This window comes from Bacillus rossius, chromosome 10, assembly GCF_032445375.1.
Source record: "Bacillus rossius redtenbacheri isolate Brsri chromosome 10, Brsri_v3, whole genome shotgun sequence".
NCBI lineage: Eukaryota > Metazoa > Arthropoda > Insecta > Phasmatodea > Bacillidae > Bacillus > Bacillus rossius.
Genome location: NC_086337.1, coordinates 47,918,817 through 47,940,098, shown reverse-complemented (window position 1 = coordinate 47,940,098; position 21,282 = coordinate 47,918,817). Strand labels below are relative to the sequence as shown.

Here is a 21,282-nt window from a genome sequence, read left to right as displayed (position 1 = left end):
TTGTTTATACCTATAAAGTAACTCCCTAGGAAGAATTATAAAAAGAAACCCATAGCTTATTGAATGAATATTGCAAGAAAAAGATGTTAGCAAAACATACGCAAGGAATTAGCATTAAACATCATTGTAACAAAAAAAAATATTTTGCTCTCCAGATGTGAAAGGTGGGTTGGAAGAGGGAAGGTGTTCCCATTTTGTCTACAATTATTTAAATGTAAAATATTCCACAGACCAACTCTGTATTACCGCCATTATCTTAGTGGTGATGTATCCTTCGGGTGCCCGGAATCATGGGTTCGTGTTCCGTTGCCTACACAATGCGCACAATTGTGTCGGTGTAAGGCTTACGTCATTCCGCTTCGCGCCAATCTAGCGCCGTCCATCACCCGGCGCTGTCCGGACGGCGACATTTTCAACAAATGACGTCGCGTGGCCGTGAACTGTTGAAATTACTTGCAGCACATTATTTTCGACCCTGAATTCCGTCGTGCACTGTAAAAAAAAAAAGTTTGTACATACTTTTATAAGGATAGTTCTTGGAAACTCAGTTGCCGACAGTATCACTTGTGAAATTACAAGGCAGAATACGTATAATTTGCAGAATTTATAAAGCTCTGCCTTGAAGTTTTACAAATAATGATATCGTTGCCAACTGAGTTTTTAAGGATTTTTTTTCCTTGCAAAAAAAAAATTCCAGTGTATTGGAGGACGGCTTGCAAACTTGTAGATCCACGCCAGTTTCATCCGCATATCGCACGCAATAAAACCATCCGCCCCGAATCGCACAGAATTTTGTCACGCCTATACGTAGGGTCATTTATAGAGACCTGCAAAATTAGCGGATTCATTCGGTGATAGGCTAGAATTCAAACACATATACCTCTTATATAATTTTGCTATTGGCTTACTGTTCATCTGGACGAATCTCAACCAGTTATAAACCCTCAACCAAAGAAGGGTCGAATCACAGACAAACCAGCTGAGACGACTTACAAGTCGGCAGCCAATGAACTTGCGTTATTTGCCCGAGTGTACAGGGGTATGTGCAGTCTATCCTGAAGGCCATCGAAACCGCGAATTTTGCAGGTCTCTACTTATTGCAGTCAAAAGAGCGGTCAGTTTCTTTCGCTAAAAAATACATCCCATACCTACACTGCAATACATATGTATCTATTTTCTTTTGTAAATGGAACATAAATATTAATGTAAAATTTCAGATAGCTTTAAATTTGTACATTTAGATGAAAACAATTGTATCACTACAAAATATTGTTTGCAGCAATACTAGGTTCGGATTCTTATCCGGGCTTATATGCTTGCAAATATAACCATAGCCATGTGTTGCATAAAGTTACATGTTACAAATGACGCAGCAATAATGCTACGGAATTCTCGTAACGCTGCTTGTGTTTGTCTACTCCTCAGTTTTAATTTTTTTTAATAGAGATAATACCGGCATCCTTAATATTTTAAATAATTATCTATTAAATAAAAAATACTAATAATTAGGAACAGGCATATTTCGAAAGTATAAAAAATCCCTGCAACTCTATTAGACTTCAAAAAGTTATACCCGCACCAGCGGTTTCTTCCTTGTGATTAGCGGCCGTCTGCGAAAGAAGTCGCCTTGTTTGACCGAGCCACTCAGGGCGCGCTTGCTTCCGCACTGAATCACCGTGATTGGTGTTGTAACAATAGACATGTAGTACCTGAGAGAAACACACCCAATTATTGCGAAACGCAGAAGATGCTACAGCGTTTTAAGTTTCAGCTAGTCTCGGAATGTTTTCGAGAAATATGAGTGGGCTCTACTATAATAACTTATCTCTACCCAAACCTAATAAGAAGGGGCAGGCATTTTTCGCGAATAAATGTGAACGCCCGTTAGACTGCAACAAGGTAAACGCGCACCAGCGGTTTCTTCCTTGTGATTGGCGGCCGTCTGCAAAAGAAGTAGTTGCCTTATTTGGCTGGGGCACTAAGGACGCATTTGGTTCCGCAATGAATCACTGTGATTGATGTTTTAAAAATCGTCATGTACCTGAAAGAAACTCACCCAATCACAAAACACAGACGATGCTACAGTGTTTTACCTTTCAGCTAGTCTCGGAATCTTTTCGCGAAATATGCATGGGCCTACTATTAAGCAAGATGTTTCACTTCTGTCGCACACACACTTTGTTTCTACAGTGTGCCGGTTGTAGGTGTTGCAGAGCACCCGTGGGCGGAAGACACAAGACAGGGAGAGGACGGGCGGGAGACACGAGGCAGGGAGAGGACGGGCGGGGGACACGAGGCAGGGAGAGGACGGGAGGGAGACACGAGGCAGGGAGAGGATGAGCGGGGGACACGAGGCAGGGAGAGGACGGGCGGGAGACACGAGGCAGGGAGAGGACTGGCGGGAGACACCAGACAGGGAGAGGACGGGCGGGAGACACGAGGCAGGGAGAGGACGGTTGGGAGACACGAGACAGGGAGAGGACGGGCGGGAGACACGAGGCAGGGAGAGGACGGGCGGGAGACACGAGGCAGGGAGAGGACGGGCGGGGGACACGAGGCAGGGAGAGGACGGGCGTAAGACACCAGACAGGGAGAGGACGGGCGGGAGACACGAGGCAGGGAGAGGACGGGTGGGAGACACGAGACAGGGAGAGGACGGGTGGGAGACACGAGGCAGGGAGAGGACGGGCGGGAGACACCAGACAGGGAGAGGACGGTTGGGAGACACGTGACAGGGAGTGGACGGGAGGGAGACACGAGACAGGGAGAGGACGGGCGGGAGACACGAGGCAGGGAGAGGACGGTTGGGAGACACGAGGTAGGGAGAGGACGGTTGGGAGACACGAGACAGGGAGAGGACGGGCGGGAGACACGAGGCAGGGAGAGGACGGGCGGGAGACACGAGGCAGGGAGAGGACGGGCGGGAGACAAGAGACAGGGAGAGGACGGGCGGGAGACACGAGGCAGGGAGAGGACTGGCGGGAGACACGAGGCAGGGAGAGGTCGGGCGGGAGACACGAGGCAGGGAGAGGACTGGCGGGAGACACGAGGCAGGGAGAGGACGGTTGGGAGACACGAGGTAGGGAGAGGACGGTTGGGAGACACGAGACAGGGAGAGGACGGGCGGGAGACACGAGGCAGGGAGAGGACGGGCGGGAGACAAGAGACAGGGAGAGGACGGGCGGGGGACACGAGGCAGGGAGAGGACGGGCGGGAGACACGAGGCAGGGAGAGGACGGTTGGGAGACACGAGGTAGGGAGAGGACGGTTGGGAGACACGAGACAGGGAGAGGACGGGCGGGAGACACGAGGCAGGGAGAGGACTGGCGGGAGACACGAGGCAGGGAGAGGACGGGCGGGAGACAAGAGACAGGGAGAGGTCGGGCGGGAGACACGAGGCAGGGAGAGGACGGGAGGGAGACACGAGGCAGGGAGGGGACGGGCGGGAGACACGAGGCAGGGAGAGGACGGGCGGGAGACACGAGGCAGGGAGAGGACGGGCGGGAGACACGAGGCAGGGAGAGGACGGTTGGGAGACACGAGGTAGGGAGAGGACGGTTGGGAGACACGAGACAGGGAGAGGACGGGCGGGAGACACGAGGCAGGGAGAGGACGGGCGGGAGACACGAGGCAGGGAGAGGACGGGCGGGAGACAAGAGACAGGGAGAGGTCGGGCGGGAGACACGAGGCAGGGAGAGGACGGGAGGGAGACACGAGGCAGGGAGGGGACGGGCGGGAGACACGAGGCAGGGAGAGGACGGGCGGGAGACACGAGGCAGGGAGAGGACGGGCGGGAGACACGAGGCAGGGAGAGGATGGGCGGGAGACACGAGGCAGGGAGAGGACGGGCGTAAGACACCAGACAGGGAGAGGACGGGCGGGAGACACGTGACAGGGAGTGGACGGGTGGGAGACACGAGACAGGGAGAGGACGGGCGGGAGACACGAGGCAGGGAGAGGACGGTTGGGAGACACGAGACAGGGAGAGGACGGGCGGGAGACACGAGGCAGGGAGAGGACGGGCGGGAGACACGAGGCAGGGAGAGGACGGGCGGGAGACAAGAGACAGGGAGAGGTCGGGCGGGAGACACGAGGCAGGGAGAGGACGGGCGGGAGACACGAGGCAGGGAGAGGACGGTTGGGAGACACGAGGTAGGGAGAGGACGGTTGGGAGACACGAGACAGGGAGAGGACGGGCGGGAGACACGAGGCAGGGAGAGGACGGGCGGGAGACACGAGGCAGGGAGAGGACGGGCGGGAGACAAGAGACAGGGAGAGGTCGGGCGGGAGACACGAGGCAGGGAGAGGACGGGAGGGAGACACGAGGCAGGGAGGGGACGGGCGGGAGACACGAGGCAGGGAGAGGACGGGCGGGAGACACGAGGCAGGGAGAGGACGGGCGGGAGACACGAGGCAGGGAGAGGATGGGCGGGAGACACGAGGCAGGGAGAGGACGGGCGTAAGACACCAGACAGGGAGAGGACGGGCGGGAGACACGTGACAGGGAGTGGACGGGAGGGAGACACGAGACAGGGAGAGCTCCTTCCCGCGGGTCGTCGGGGTGCGCGCCGGTGCGTCGCACGGAGGTCGCCGTCACGGCCCGGCGCGCGCGGCCTCGACCGCCGCACAAAGGCGCGCGCTCTCGCGGGCCGTGAACTTTACGTGTGCTTGGACGGGAGTCGCGCCGCCGAGCAGCGCGTTTCACGTGTCCTCAAGTCGCGGCGATTGCACGGAGCTTGCATTCTCTGAACTTATGCTTCTCTTGGCGCCTTATGAAGAGAGAGGAATTTCACGATGCGCGCATCACATGATGAAACCTAATGTCTACGAAAGTGACCATATACGAGTTTATGTTTCTACGCGTGGGACTCACCCCATTCTCCACATTTCCGTTTATCGACTTCTGTTGCGTTTAAACGAAATTACCCCTAACAAATGCCGTATACCGGGAACGGAGATGTTAATACATTAAAAACTATAATCAACAAAAAAAAATTAGCACGGGGATTTAATTCGTTTCCTGCTGTTTCACGATTTCAATAGTTAGGTTCGGTGAACGTCTTGCAACTCCCGTGCTTTGTTAAAAAAAAAAAAAAAACGACCGTGATCTTTGTTGCGCTGGTTGTTTGTTGCGTCGTCGCGAAAAGTTTTGTAACCCCGGTCTCACTGCGGAAATGTCTGTTCCGGTCGCCGCGCGTTGAATAACCGCTGATGGAGCAAGCTTGACGGAAACAACAAGCATTGGAAAGGGTTTGACAATTATTTCTGTATCCTTTTTTGTTGTTTTTGTTTTTCCCGGGGAGAAGTGAGCGGTTTGTTCTTGAGCGCGACCCGCCGTTGAGGCGAGACCTCGTGGTTCTCGCTCGCGACGGCCGGGCGGTTTCCGATTCCACGCCCTTCAAGGGTCACGGGCGACCGGAGGTCACCCCCCCCCCCCCTTCCCCTTCCCCTGGTCGATACTTCCGTGCACTTCCGGCGCGGGACCTCGGCTATTCCTGCCGTTGCCACGCCGTGTTGCCCGAAACCTCCCGTCATCGCAGCTCCCCAGTTCGCACTGCTCTGCCAGAACATACAGTTAGGACTGAGCTGAAGATTCCCCACACACATACATGTCCAGTCTTGTGGTTGCTGCTGCTGTTGGGTGTAGAGTTCCATCGTAGATCACGGAAGAAACTTTAGATGTTTCAGTTGGCATTTCATTTAGAAAATCTTAAAAAAAAAAAAAAAAGGTTGGGGGGTTTGTTGTAAAGGTCGGTTTACGGACGATAAATGTTACGTGATAACGTCATAAGAAAACAAGGATGAAAAATTGCATACTTTTTTAAATTTTCAAATATTATTTACCTACAGTTTTTGAAAATTTAATTTAAATAATTTTGTTTGAATATAATCACGAACAATTAGTTATAGAAATAAACAAATCATTGTCAGTAAATTGTTAGTTTGAAATGACGAAATTGGACAAATAAATCAATTTTTTTTTTTAAATTGCTGCTTTTAAAAAGCCCGCCTTAACCTGTTTGATATTATAGAAGATTTTCTCTCACGGTGGTTGGCCGGTTCTTGCACGCTCGACTCAGGCGGAACGTGAAAATGAGTCATGTTTTTTTCGTGCGTGCAGTCGGCGTTCATCGATTTATAAGACGTTATCACGTCAAAAAAAAATTAACCGAAGAGTATAAACAAATATGTCTGCCACTCCACTCAACTGATGGACTGATTTTTTTTGGACTGACAAATTGGACTGGCGCTACGTTGTTCCCACACACGCTAGTTCCGCGTGTGTGTGTGTTTCGTTTTTGTTTATGGGCAGCCATCACGTCGCCAGTCCATCAGTTCCGACTGACCAGTCCACAGTCCCTTGCTCACACAAGACAGTTACAGATGATAAGTCCGAACTGATCGTGTGCGGTGGTCTTAAGGGCGACACTGTCTAGCGCATCACGCACCTCTTCGCCTCTACGCTCCAGGCACAGAACTTGTCTGTGGTCTTAACGATGGTGACGAGCCTCTGTGGGACTTTAAGCGGTTACAATATCATTTTATGGTGTTATATTAAAGATAAAGGCTCTTTGTACTTCCATATACCATTTGCAATGCTGTGCGTATAATTTTATATAGCAAAATACACCGGTGAAAATATCCGTCTTAGCATAATTTAATTACGTTAGTTTGCTTTGCCGTTTTTTCTTCAGGTAGGTACATGACTGAGTTGCTCTGCACAAAATTAATTTCATATCTGAACGAGGTTTTTGTGAAAAATTTGCCGCGAGTTCGTGAGTGAACAGTAATGAAGTACACTTTCTTGTTGGACTGCCGAACTCGAATATCTCATTTTTGCTTTATCTCCTTTTTCGGTATAAAGGAGTGCTATTTCAACTTTATAATTAATTGTCGTTTAAGATAAGAAAATAATTTTATTTTTAGTGTCATTCATTTGAGTTTCGTACAGTGATGATATGATGGCCGATATATAAGCTGGCTGCCCTGCGCGATGCTGTGATTCATCTGGGATTGCAAGTGCTTTGTTGTTTTCTCGCTTGCAGCGCGTAAATAATGGGCTCTTTCCCCAATTAGTAGAGAGTGAAACTGAAAACTTTATCTGGTGAGAGAGGTTGAACGTCGAAGTCCCTGATCGTTGGATTGGTCATAATGGCCAAGACGACAGAGACATAACGTTATGCGATTTTTTTCCCTTTTGGGTGTTTATAAAAGACCGTGTCTACGTTCCGCTGCAAACCAATGATTTACTAGAGTTGAGACATCAGAATTTAAGAGGCTATTGCTTCCATTACTCCGGACGTGTTGGCAAAGGTGCGGGAAGAATTGGACTTTTAGGTTGGATGTGTGCCGTATAACTAAAGCTGCACATTTTTGAATATTTGTAAGAAAAAAAACTAGGTTAGTTTACCTTCAATTTGATTAATGATTTGTTGTAAATAGTCTAAATGTAACTGTTGCAATATACCATTGAAACTGGGGATTTTTTTTTATGGACAGCCTGTGTTACAATTCTGTGCTTGTTGCGTAAAAGGGGTTAGGTCCAAAATCATAGGTTTGAGAAAATCGCTACTGAAAATTATCAGGTTTCTTGAAGTCAGATTTTTTTTTAGCATTATTAACTTCTTTAGAACTTTGGAAACTCAATAATTGTTTTAAAATTAATGTCTCTAATCTCCCTTATCAATTTCGCAAACTTGCCTGTGATAATAACTCATTTTTAACCATTTGTGACTTAACCCCCTATATGCAACAAGCACAGAATTATAGTGAATATCTGCTGAACGTATTCGTGACAGAACATCGACGCAAAGGAGGTAAGCGTGTTATATTTTAAAATTAATGGTCCCTAAATTATATCAATGGATAGAGACCGGAAAAATTCGCGAATTCATTTCGCGATAGGCTAAAACACAAACAGTTATACATCAGTGCTGCCTCTGCTATTGGCTCACAACTCACCCTGGATGACTCTGGGCCAATGAGAAACACCCAACAAAAGCTTTATCGAATCACAGGCTGCTACGTTGGGACGTCTCACAAGACAGCAGCCAATGAGTGGGTGGCATTTGACCGAGTGTACGTAGAACTGTGTTCATCCTACAGGTCATTGAACCCGCGAATTTTTCCGGCGGTCCCTTTTAATGGAGTGTGGGACAGCCAATGTTTCCAGCTGTGTGTGTACCACGGGGTCTTTGGCGGGTGTTCACGGAGGCGGTTGTCTGCGATCTTCACGTGGAGAGCGCGCTCCTGACGCAACGTCGCGAAGTCGGCTTCTGGGAAGCCCCGACGTGACGTCACGAGCAGACCGATTAACCCGGCCCGCGCGACCCGCTGCGGCGGCATTCGCGAACTCTTTACACGCCTCGCCTGCTGCTTTCGTGCATGTTTTACCTGCTGTGGCAACGCAAACGCAAACCCCCGCTGTCGATGCGAATATTGGAGTAGGAAACGTGGTGGTAGTGGTCCTCCTATCACAGAGAAAAAGGTTTGTTTGAATCAAACAAATATTTGATTATATGTGGCGAAATAAATATTTACTTGGCGGAACAAAATATTTTGTTAGCTTAACCAAACTCGGTAAGTAACAAAAATTATTTGTTACACCTAACCAAATATACATTTGAGTTGACAAAATCATTTTGTTGGGTCAACAGAATCTTTCCTACTACAAAATATTTGTTTGAATTAACGAAATATATTTATTTCACCATATACAAACAAATATTTTGTTGAGACAAACAAACCTTCCTCTCAGTGTATGCTTGGAGAACACTCCCTGTTGACGAGTGGAAGTGTTGAGCTACTTAAGCTCGGGTACTAGCCTGCTGAGCTAGTAGAGGTTGGATAGGCCTCAGCTGGATCACGAGTAACTGGGTGACCAAGGGGTCCCAGGGATGTGAGAGGTATGGTTCCGTGACGGTGCTGCTCAGATTCCTACAGTAGGGGCTTCTAGCTCTGTAGGTGGTCTGGGGGTGAACGGCGGAGCTGGGGGTGGGTCGGTGGGGCCGAAGTTGGGATGGGTCTCCTCAACCTCTCGACCTAGCCGTGCGCTCTCCAGTAACATGCCGCGAATGGAAATGGCGATTCTATTTCCCGGTTCTCTGAACCCATGTTAGACTCTTGCAACAGTGTCAGGCATGGAAAAGAACCATCTTTTCTCCTAACCAGGATTACACCCTAACGGGTTCAGTTGCCAGGTGGAGTTTTGATGTATTCATGAGGTGTGAGCCTAATAACTGTCGAGGCGAATAAACCTGTGTAATTCTCCATACCACCTTCATAGACTTCGGCTAGTAGGGATGACCTGCAAAATAATCACAATATTTTATTTATATCTGTAACTTGCCTGCCTACGACAAAAAATGTCTTACTTGAGTTTATTTTACGTGGACGTGAATCGCAGCAATTCTGTGCGGAAGGAAACGCGTTCTTGCTATCAACCGCTAATCAATCACAAAGCAGAAAATAACTGACGCAGAAACACCGCATTTGCAGCCTAGTGAGCGAACCAGTTTGTTTCGCGACAAATCATAATCCTCTACCAGAGTTCGAATCCAGAACCGACTCGGCCCGCAAGTTTGCTCCAACCATTCCTCAGGGTTCGTATTACTTTTATTAAGGTTGTGTTCGTAAGACGCGGAGTAAAATTGATCTGACAAGCTAATCATCACGCACAGTTTTCACTGAGGCCAAGTTTCTTTGCATTCACGTCCTTATCTTCCGCGACACTGTAAAAACATATTTGGTAATGTTCCCAACACATGTAATGGAAGTTACTAATTTTCAGTATCACCAGCCTTTTAGGATTTTTTTTCTTCTATATTTGTTGATACATATGAAGGAGCATTTAAAAAATGTGACTATATAATTTAAATTTTATGTATTTACCAGCTGTGAAAACACAAATAATTTAATGTGTATTAAAATACCTTGATGTGATTAGTCAAGCAAACATACTTTAAAGACTTTTACAAAAATAAAGAAAAGGGCGAAGTATTGATTCGGCAACAAAGTTTTCAACAAAGCATAGATGGCAATGCTTTTATAGCCAAAAATTTGCGCAAATTTTGTAAAACCAATGACATGAAAATGAATTTACCATACTTTGGGGGTGAAGCCGATCCATTACGCTGTATGGGTGGGGAATGGAAAATTCGCGAGTTCAATAACCTCCAAGGTAGAATCCACGATCTTCTGCCTACTCTAGCAAACGTCGCCTGTTCATTGGCTGCTGACTTGTGAGACGTCTCAGCTGGGTAACTTGTGATTCGATACTTCTTTGATTAGGTCTTCTAATTGGCCAAGAGTCCTCGAGATTAACAGTGAATCAATAGCAGAAGCAGTACAAAGGTATAATTATCTGATTTTCACCATAATACGGAGCGAATTTTTCCGGTCTCTATGTATGGGATATTTACCATAAAAGTATTGTACGTTTCCTATTCATTCATTTTTTTCCCTTATACAGATAAATTCTTTACCCAATGATTAATAACGTCCATAGCATTTTCAGGAATCTTGATAAAAAAAATTTTGAACTGTATATTTCCGACACTATTTTTGTATAATAAATATATATATATTTTAATTTTCCTATATGTACCACTTATTCGTTGAGGCCATGTTTTTTTGCTGTGAAATTTGTTCACTTACTAGACTAATGAGATTTTTCTGCGTCAGTAATTTTTGGGTTGGTGAGTGTTGTCCGTTTGCAAGAGAGGCCGTTGCCTTATTTGGTCAGGCCATTTAGAACGCGTTTGCTTCCGCAAGGAATTGGGTAAAGTGTATTAAAATATGTACATCTTGTCTCGAAATCGTTTTCACGAAAAATCACTGGCGCTACCTATACGTCGTGATTTCCTTCTAGTATTATTCTTCTTGCTTGAGGTCTGTATTTTCAGTATGAGGCTGACTTAAGAAGCTCCCCCCCCCCCCCCCCCCTCGACAGCTTTTGACTAAGTTTTGTTTTCCACTCTTTCGGCACGTACCAAACCACAACCTCTTACAAATAACACGTAAGATAAAACAACAAACGCTGTAAAAAAAAAAGCGTGTTCCAAATGCTGTCCTTCAGAGATCCTGCACCAGACATATATATGTAGTACCCATCAGTGACCTTGATCATTCTCGCCATTTCTGGAGATAACGCGGCACGTATAGAGCATACAGGTTCTTCAAATAAGCTGATCGGTGACATTTACAAGAGACAGCCCTTTCTGGAGTGTCGCGGGAGCTCGTGAGCACACAGATATTGACGTGAATTCGATGAACGTATATAGATTCTAACCGGGAAGGTGGGTGGGTGACACGGGGGGGGGGGGCAAGGGGGGAGCAATAACAGTCTTGGCGACACGAAAATAGGACACTTTGAAACGCCTACTACGGTCAAACTGTACACTCGAGGCTAATAATGACTACACCATCGTAACGGCAACGGGAAACGCTGCGCTGGCGCCAACGCGGCAGCGAACGCTAAAATGCGCAGTAGGCGCGGCTAGCGCTCAGTCGCAAGCGAGCTAGCGACGAAAGTATTTGGTCGATTTGCTCCAAAACCACTTTTATTCTGTACTCTAAAGTGTAAACTACGTTTTGTATAAAAATACTTCAGTATTTCTTGCACAATTACTAGAAACCTGTAAAATTCGCAGATTAATTTCGCGATAGGATAGAGTCCAAATACTTTTGACATTATTTTGCTTCAGTGATTAGGCCACAGTTAATCTGAAGGACTCTGGGCCAATGAAAAATCTTTAACAGAAGAATTATTAGCGAATCACGATCATTCCAGTCAGCAGGTGTTACGAGTCGGTAACGAATCAGCAGATGTAATTTGCACGAGTGCATGGAGGATCATGGAGTCTATCCTTTAGGGATTTGAAATCGCGAATTTTACAGGTCTCTAGCAATGAATAACGCCCGAACCAGAAGTGAAGAAGTGGAAGAAGCCCCGAGTGCAGAGAGATGTCTGCTGTGTCGACTGAGAAGGGACGAGCAGGACTCGGCACAGGCGGCCCGGAGTGGTCAGCGCACCTCGAGCTGCAGCCGTCTGCATCGGCCCAGCCCGGCGATAACAGTGCATCGAGTATAGAATCAATGGACGTGCACAACCCACAGGAATCATAAAATCACAACATCGTACTTCGGAACTTGAATCGAATTGACACAAAAATAAAAAATAAAAATCCCAATTTTTTAAAATCATAATATACTTGACTTAAATTTAAGTGTGCAAATATATATATATATATATATATATAGTACCATAAAAACCTATTATTTTTAAAAAAATTTGCGAGTGGTGTAACTTTTAAAATACGTATAAAAAACGTATAAAACGCGTGCTTTATTAAGCACGTAATGTAGCCTCCTCCCCCCCCCCCCTATTTTTGACCGAACACACTTTGTGTGTTCCATATAAATTTGTTTCAGACCGTTCATGAAAAGCTTTACCTGCGATGTGACGGAAATATTTTAGTAACCGTAGAAAAGTTTTGTAATTTTTTTTTTAATGTGTAAACATCTTATATTTCGATATACGGCATTTGGTAGCAGTAATTTCTTGAATGAACGGAATTTTAATGGAACTGAAATGTTTAAACAACTGTAACAACTGAAATGTAACAACTTAAAAAATACTCATTACAATTTTGACAATCCTTAGTTAACACTGAAATGTAGAGATAGCCCAGCGTTCGCCATAAATTTTTATTCAGCTATATTTTTCCAGTCCCTACTAATAATGAGATTAAGCACGTATTTCTAGGGGGGAAAAAATATGATCCTCAATAGACTGAAATAAGACTTGCCTGCACGAGCGATTGTTCACTTGTAATTGGCGGCCGTCTGCAAGAGAAACCAATGCCCTATTAGGCCGGGCCATTGAGGACGCACGTTTTCTTCCGCACTGGATGGCTGTGATTGGTGCGCTGACAGTAAGCATGTACCTGAAATATCCCGCCAACCACGAAACACAGACAATGCTACAATGTGTCAAACACACAGCTGGTCTAAAATACTTTTCGCGAAAATACATTGCCCTAATGAATGAATAAGAAGAACAAGAGTCCAGTAAAAAAAAATATATATAAATATATATTCATGTGACCCAATCATATGAAGTCAGGACAGAAGGTGAATTAATAAATGTTCACTTTCAATTTTCGACAAACGCTGGTTACAAAATAATCCGGGTATCTTTGTAAATTTATGGCTAGAGACCCGAAAAATTCGCGGGTTCAATGAACTCCAGGATAGACTCAAATATCCTCTACACACTCGGGCAAATGCCAACTGTTCATTGGCTGCTGACTTGTGAGTCGTCTCGACTGGGTGGCCTGTGATTCGACACTTCTATGAGTGAGGGTTTCTAATTGGCCCTCAGTCCTCCAGATTAACAGTGAACCAATGACAGAAGCAGCACTAAGGTATAATTATTTGAATTTTAGCATAACACGAAATGAACCGGCGAATTTTTCAGGTCTCTATTTGTGGCTTATCTTCGTGAATTTACGGACACCGATTTCGCTTACTTTAAACATGAATTTAAAATAACATTCTTGATGTATTAACAAAATATTAAACAAAAACAGGTCAAGTCTACAGCGATAACACTCTTGTTTTGTCCACGCGTGTGTTTACTTTTGTTTAGAACGAAACATACATCTCGACAGTCGAAATACTGCGTAGTATCTACGAAGATCCAGCTATGTAAAATCACTAGAGACCTGAAAAATTCACGGGTTCATTCGTGTTATGCTAAAATTCAAATAATTATACCTTAGTGCGGCTTCTGCCATTGGTTCACTGTTAATCTGGAGGACTGAGGGCCAATTAGAGACCCTCACTCTTTGAAGTGTCGAATCACAGGTTACCCAGTCGAGACGACTCACAAGTCAGCAGCCAATGTACAGTTGGCATTTTCCCGATTGTGTAGAGGATATTGGAGTCTATCCTGAAGTTCATGGAACCCGCGAATTTTTCCGGTCTCTAGAAATCACCAAGAAATCTTCGCTTGTTTGAGGTGAATTCTTCGTAGGTCGACTGTAGATTCTAAATAGTGCAGACGCCTCACAAGTCAGCGGACAAGGAACGGGCGACCCTTGCTGAAGTATGCAGGGGATAGTTGAGTCCATCTTGGAAGTCATTGAACCCGCGAGAATTGTTCCTCCAGTCCCCACCAGACCGGGGTAACGATAACGATGGACAGGTGTGCTGAAGCGAGGCATGGCGGCGGGAAATCACGCTAGTTTGGCCCGGGGATCCACCGAATGCTATCCCCCGCCAGGTTTGCGACGGAAAGTTACTGGAGTGTAGGCGCCGCATCAACGAAAGGAAAAAAGGTTCAAACGTTTCTTTTGCCCGAGGGTCAATCCCCGGCTGGACGCGAGCCGCGGTTTTTTTCCACGGCTGCAAGGAACCCGAGTGTGATTACGAGCACTGCGGTGGCCTGGGCAGTGGAAACTTACCCTCTACCCCCCTCCCCGGCTAACCAACCTACACCCACCTTCTTCACGTTGCAGACAGGCCGACTTTCTCCGTACCTGTGGGCGCGAGGTTGTGGACCTGCCATGGCGGCGCCTTTGACTCGGGCGTACTCGGCCAATGATTGGTAGCGACACGTGAAAAAAAGGAAGGGGGAAGGGAAACTCCCGCTGTTTCAGATGCATGGCTGAAACCCAGCATGTTCAGTCGTAAAGACTTCAACCTGGAACGCACCTAGATTCTTCCCTAACCCTGACCCCTCCCAAACAAACACTCTTAGTTTTAGTTACGTTAGGAAAAAATAAAATAAAATTACGACATTTAGGACAGACTTCACAAATAAGTAGGCCCAAGGGTTTTGTGCACATCGTTACTTAACGTTTCCGCGCATGGCCGTAAGACATAAAGAGACTAACTACCTCAACCTTAACCTTCGGGTTTCCTGCCTTAAAATATATGAATGCTACCGGTGCGTGCTTCCTCTGTGAAGTCATCGGTAATAGCGCCACGCATTCCTGAGAAACAAAGAGATATGTTAAACGGCGACCTCCAGGAGTTAATTAGAAGTGGGGGAGAGAAATGACTCATTGTTTGCGTTTCCGACTAACCGCACGTTAGGCGCCGCGCCAAACGAAGAAGGTATAAAAAGGCGGAGGGAATCTGCTGACCGAACGGACCGCGCAAAACGAAAACAAGTGATTCGCGGATGATGTTTTTTTCTTGTTTTTTTTTTCTCCCTTCCCGGTGAAGCGCACATTCCTTGTTCCAGCCTATCACAGCGGAGCCGCTGGTCCCACGGCGAGAACAATCATCCAGCCAGCGATGAATTGGCCTTTCGGATTTTTTTTATTATTTGTCTGCAGCGAGGTCATTGGAGGGACACGTGTGCCTGAAACAGTGAAGGTTGAATTTGGGGAAAGATTCGCTTAAGTGCGTACACAGTCAAATAAAATTTTGTAAACATTACGAGAAATTTTTTTTTTAATCTGTAAACGTCTTAGCTCTCAGTATACGGGGCATTTGTTAGGATTAATTTCGTGAGTGCGATGGAAGTAATGGGAGTGAAATTTGTACCAACCACGGTGCTGCCATCTGTGGCGAATGGCGTCAACCAAATCTTACAAAGCCACTAGGAAAATTTATAGTATTAATGTTTTAAGTGTTTTAACGAGAGAGCAGTAGGTATTTAATAAAATTCCTTGTCGAAAATCAGGTCCAAAGTCGGGGTTTGGTAATTTTTTTTTATAAAACGTCTTTTCAACTTTTGAACGGAGTCGTTTCATTATATAATTTAACCTTTCACTCTGCGAATCGAAAAATTCGATAGTCGACGTAGCTGCTCCGGTAGAGAATTCTACAGCGTTTGATTCACGTCAAGAAATGTAGTTGAAAATACAATTTGCGTATATATATATTTATAACGCTCGGCATTATCACAAAGAATTCTACGTTAAATATCGTGTCCAAGTTGCGTATTATAAACGTATTCGCAACATGAGAACACAGGAATTTGCTCGTCAAAGAGGTTAGATGTTTACACAACCTTAGCGAGTACTGAAAGTCTCGCTCACATTTTTTTTGAGCACAAGGAAAAAACTGCAAGTCCTCCAACACATTTACAAGAGAAATACAAAGAAGATTCTGCATTTCTAAGAAGAAGTTAGTAAGCTTTACAGGAAATATTTATTGTAATGATACGTTGTTATGATATGATTTGTAATGTTGCAATAAATAGATTGCAACGCCACAAGAAATTATTTCCCATTTGAGAGGGAGTTCCATCTACAGCCTCTGAGTCACTCTCTTGACACTTTCAATCATGTAATCCGTAAATAAGTATTTACTGTGAGACGGGCTTCTCCACTGATCTATGCTTACATGCTCAGCCGGGAGTGACAATGAACCCAGACAATTATTTGCTTAAACTAAATAGTACTTGCAACGTGAGACTATACCGCAATACTTAATTTTTGCTTGGTACATACACGCAAGGGGAATTGCAATTATATAATCCAAGTAAAAATAGCATCACATGGCAAGCACGCGTATGCCTACTAAATACAACCAGCTAACACAGTTACACGCTGGGTTCGGTTAGCGACCAGCATAACATATTACACTACAACTGTATGATTATATTGTTTTTAACATCAAGTGCTATTCATGGACAGTGGGCGCAACTTCCCGATTCCATTGACCATGGAATTACAGAAATTACAGAAATTATGTATTCAATATTAAATTTTTTGTGCAATACTACTGTTACTATACTTATAAGACATAGGTTTATATAAAAGAAATATTTTTGTGAGTTTACAAAAATAAGTTTTTTTTTTACAAAAAAAATATTAAGTCCCCGTTTTTATTTTTATTTGTTACCATTCGTCCCAGAGATTGGGGCAGGGGGTAGGATAAACCAAAAACTAGGATAGCAAGGCCCAGGGTTAAAACGCCATATGTTCTCTGGAATGCGAATCGAATGTTTTGAACATCTAGCCTTCGCTCGGTACGTATCGACTGGGGCAATGTTTTTTTTTTCTCTCGAGAAATTTTCTGATCGTTCATTAGACTAGAATGCGACATACCCGTTACAGCGAATTGTTCCCTTGTGATTGGCGGCCGTCTGCGAGAGAAGCCCTGTTAGGCCGGGCCATTCCGGACGCGTTAGCTCATTGGTGCGCTGACAGGAGAAATGTACCTGAAATTAACCGACCTGCCAACAAACAAACACAGACAATGCTAAAAAATTTCAACACACCGCTGGTCTGGAAATCGTTTCGCGAAAAGTACACGGCCCTGCGTGTCGGTAATTATTTATGCGACACAGAACAAACTGCTCGTGGAGAATTTCTGTTTCTGTAGCGCGACGATTTAGTTTCACTCTAAGGTTGGATTCAGCGTGCCCTCATACGTGGTCAAGCCTTATTAATAATCTCATTGGTCGATAACAAGGTCACATATTTTGGAGGGTTACACGTGATAAAGTAGCCACATCTTCCCCTTGTTCATAGCTGGCTCTCGGTCACCAAGCGCGTGGCAAGAGAACCGTAGTCTGATCATCAATGTGAAGATGTAAGTTTGTTGCTTCAAGCCTACCTTGCTACACATTATATCTGCAAAATAATCATGGTTTCTGTGACAAGCTTTATGGATAGAGATCGGAAACATTCGTGGATTCATTTCATGACATGCTGAAATTCAAATATTCATACCTTTGTGCTGCTTCTGCCATTGGTTCACTTTTAATCTAGAGGACTTGTGAGCCAATAAGAGACCCTCAATCAAAGACGTATCGAATCATAGGCTACCCAGTCGAGACGACTCACAACCAGCAGCCAATGAACAAATGACATTTGCCAGAGTAAGCACAGGATTATGGAGGCTATCGTACAGGTCATTTAATCCGCGAATTTATCCGGTCTCTACTTATAGGACATAAAAAATAATAAAAAACGTCAAAATTCACAATGTGGCAGGAGCTAACGTTGAAATGATAATTACTATCTCGTGTAAAAGTGTGTGGAATTTTGCCTAATTCCTAATACGCGAGTTTTACCGGTTTCTAGATATGCTATGTTGAGTATCATTCTATAGGTACAGAAAATAAATTTCTGTACTTCTACAAAAGATTCCTTCGGAAACCAGTTGTCAAGAAAGAGATTGTAATGCTACAAGAAATATATTGTAACTATGTACAACACATGGCTAGGGACATGCATATTTCGCGAAAAGATTCCGAGACCAGTTGAAAGTTAAAACACTGTAGCACCGTCTGTATTTCGTGATTGGGTGAATTTCTTTCAGGTACATGTTGACTGATACAACACCAATCAGAGTAATTCTGTGCGAAAGCAAACGCGTCCTGAGTGGCTTAGTCAAAAAAAGCAACGACTTCTTTCGCAGACTGCCACCAATCACAATGAAGAAACCACTGGTGCAAGTACACCTTGTTGCAGTCTAGTAGGCGTTCAGATTTATTCGCGAAAAATGCCTGCCCCTACACATGGCTGTGGTTATTTTGCATTATATGAAGTACTTTTTTCGGAGAGGATACCGAGTATTTAATAGTAACATTGGCGTATTTCTGTTTCATTCAAGCATTTTTTTATTTTTAACCAATGAAAAATATAATTGAACATCCAAAAATTTGACTTTATTTTGTTGCGTGATGCTTATTTTGTGCGGGGTTAATACTGGAAAGCTATTCAGGGAACGGTTTACAAATAACTTTAACTATTGCAGGTGCCGGGACAACACAAAGCATACATGCCCGGGTAAGAATCCTCTATCCAGTATTACTATTTTTCAGTGATACACATATGTACAAATTTAAAAAAATAATCTGTAATTTTACATGAATATTTCTATTCCATTTACAAAAAAAAATCACAGGATTTATTATTGTTATTATTTTTAGAAGTATCAAGACGCGAGGAGTTTTCTCGTAACACAGGTATGTATAAGATAGAAAATCGCTGTTTTGCTTCCGTGCACGATCCTATTCTACGCTGACAGCCCCCCCCCCCCTCCCCTCGCCGAACAAACGCCTCGCGAACTCTCTCCCGTCCGCGCGGCGCGCCAGGAATGTATCGGTTGTCGAAACACGCGCGCGCGCTTCACGGCGCTTCTGGGAAGGACCCCGGTCCCCGGAGGACAATGGCCGCCTTCATCGGACCCCGGCGCCTAAGACTCTCTGAGGTGAAGCGGTCGAAATAACTCGCCGACCTGGTTCCCCCGGAGGCCTTGGACGCAGGCCGATCCTTCAGCGCGGGGGAAACCCATCCCGACACGCACACGAAAAAAAAATTTTTTTCCCGCGGATTCATCGAACAACAAGGTAAAACTCCGGCGGACATTTGCATATTTCTGTGACGTCTAAAATTGGATTCGGAATTGTTTTTGGTACGTCCGGACGCACTGACCAACCTTCAGACAGTAAACTGACGAATTACTAGGGACCGGAAAAATTCGCGGGTTCAATGACCTCCAGGATGGACTCCAATATCCTCTACACACTCGGGCAAATGCCAACTGTTCATTGGCTGTTGACTTGTGAGTCGTTTCGACTGGGTGGCCTGTGATCCGACACTTCTATGAGTGTGGGTCTCTAATTGGCCCTCAGTCCTCCAGATTAACAGTGAACCAATGACAGAAGCAGCGCTAAGGTATAATTATTGGAAATTTAGCATAACACGAAATGAACCCGCGAATTTTTCAGGTCTCTACCTATCACGAATATTTCCTCCGTCTACGAATCACAGTCATGTAATTATTCATGACCAAGATGTCTTCTCTCCAGGACAGCAGCCAACAAACCGATGATTAAGGTTCGAAAAGAAACACACATTGCCATCAAGTCTAACCTGCCGGTCATGGATAGAAGCAGTAAATATTCACTAAACAATCTGTTCTACTACTAGACTGCAATACGGTATTTCTGCTTCAGTATTCCCTACTTTGTGATTGGCGGCCGTTTGCAAGAGGAGACATTGCCTTACTTGGTCACGTCATTTAGAACGCGTTTGCTTCCGCACATAATCGCTTGTGATTCATGCGCACCTGAAAGAAACTCAACCAATCACGAAACCCAGGTGGTTATGCCTACACAGTGTTTTAACACACAGCTTATCTCGAAATCGTTTCTCAATCACTGGCCCAATCCATTGGGTACCGCCGAAATTTCACCGTCCGTCTGAATTGGAATTTGTAATATTGGTTTCTTAGCCTTCGGAACGAGTCAAACCTGCCCACGATCCAACGAGAACCTATTTATAAACGTACAGTGGTATGCACTCCAGCCACTCGCTCAGAATAACAACGAGAATATTTCAGGTCTCAAGTTTTTTTTTTTTTTTTTTTTTTTTTTACTTGGCCAACCGTAAATATCAAAACAATTACACCAGTCTGCAAATGGTGACCTTGTACAAGTGATAAATGTTAGGTTCCATGTCAAACCACACAAAAGCTGTATTTAAAGCAGTTTTTCAATATTTTTAAAATCTAAGATTGGAGAGACTAGATTATCCCTCCCATTATTTATTTATAATCTGACGAGACAAGACGGCATGCTTAGTGCCATATTGGACCCATTAGATATGATTCGGAAGGGGGGGGGGGGGAGGAGAAGTCAAGATCCCTTCGGAAACGACATCTATATATTTAGATTTTTTAAAATTAAGTTCAATTTTTATCTTGAATAATCAAAATGTTAAAAAAAAAGTCTAAAAATAGAACATGTTGTTACAAAGCCTTTTTTCTATCATTAAGTCTGTATCATTTAACTTGTCTAAAATTTGACAGCTCTCAGAAGTAGCACCAGTTGTAACCAACATGATGTTTCTTCACGAACACCAACAACCTCATCAAGTTGTTTACAGTTGGTTTGCAGTCCCTATCTACGGCGCATATCTGACACACTATACCTAGCGAGCGCTCGCACACAACACTTGCTTTTGCGAGTGTTTGCTGTCCTGAAGTATAACTAAGTGTGATTGTGTGAATGACATATAGAAATAAAAAAATAAGGGAACGAAGTGAATGAGATGAACCTTGGGGAGCCCCTCCGAACACGAATCCTGTCCGCGCCACTGGCACGGACCGCGGGCGGGCTAGGGCGGGGACGGGCGGGGACGGGCGGGGACGGGCGGGACTCGCCCTCTGAGCCACACCCTGCCGGTTTCAAGGTCACCGCGAGTCGAGCCGCTGCCAGTTTGTTGAACGAGTCCCGACTCTGCCGGCTGCAGGCGCCCAACTTGTTTGTAAATAAATTAAAAAAAAAGTGTGCGTGGAGTCCTCACG

General features: G+C 45.0%; 1 protein-coding gene across 1 annotated transcript in view; it reads left to right on the top strand.

Moving 5' to 3' along the window:
* Positions 1–21,282, top strand: part of LOC134536337 (uncharacterized) — a 108,285-nt gene that overhangs the window by 42,361 nt on the left and 44,642 nt on the right. The window contains exons 2-3 of the mRNA XM_063376090.1: positions 2,232–2,630; positions 2,881–4,459. Of these exons, the coding sequence (XP_063232160.1) occupies positions 2,232–2,630; positions 2,881–4,459 (1,978 nt within the window). The remainder of the gene's footprint in view (positions 1–2,231; positions 2,631–2,880; positions 4,460–21,282) is intronic.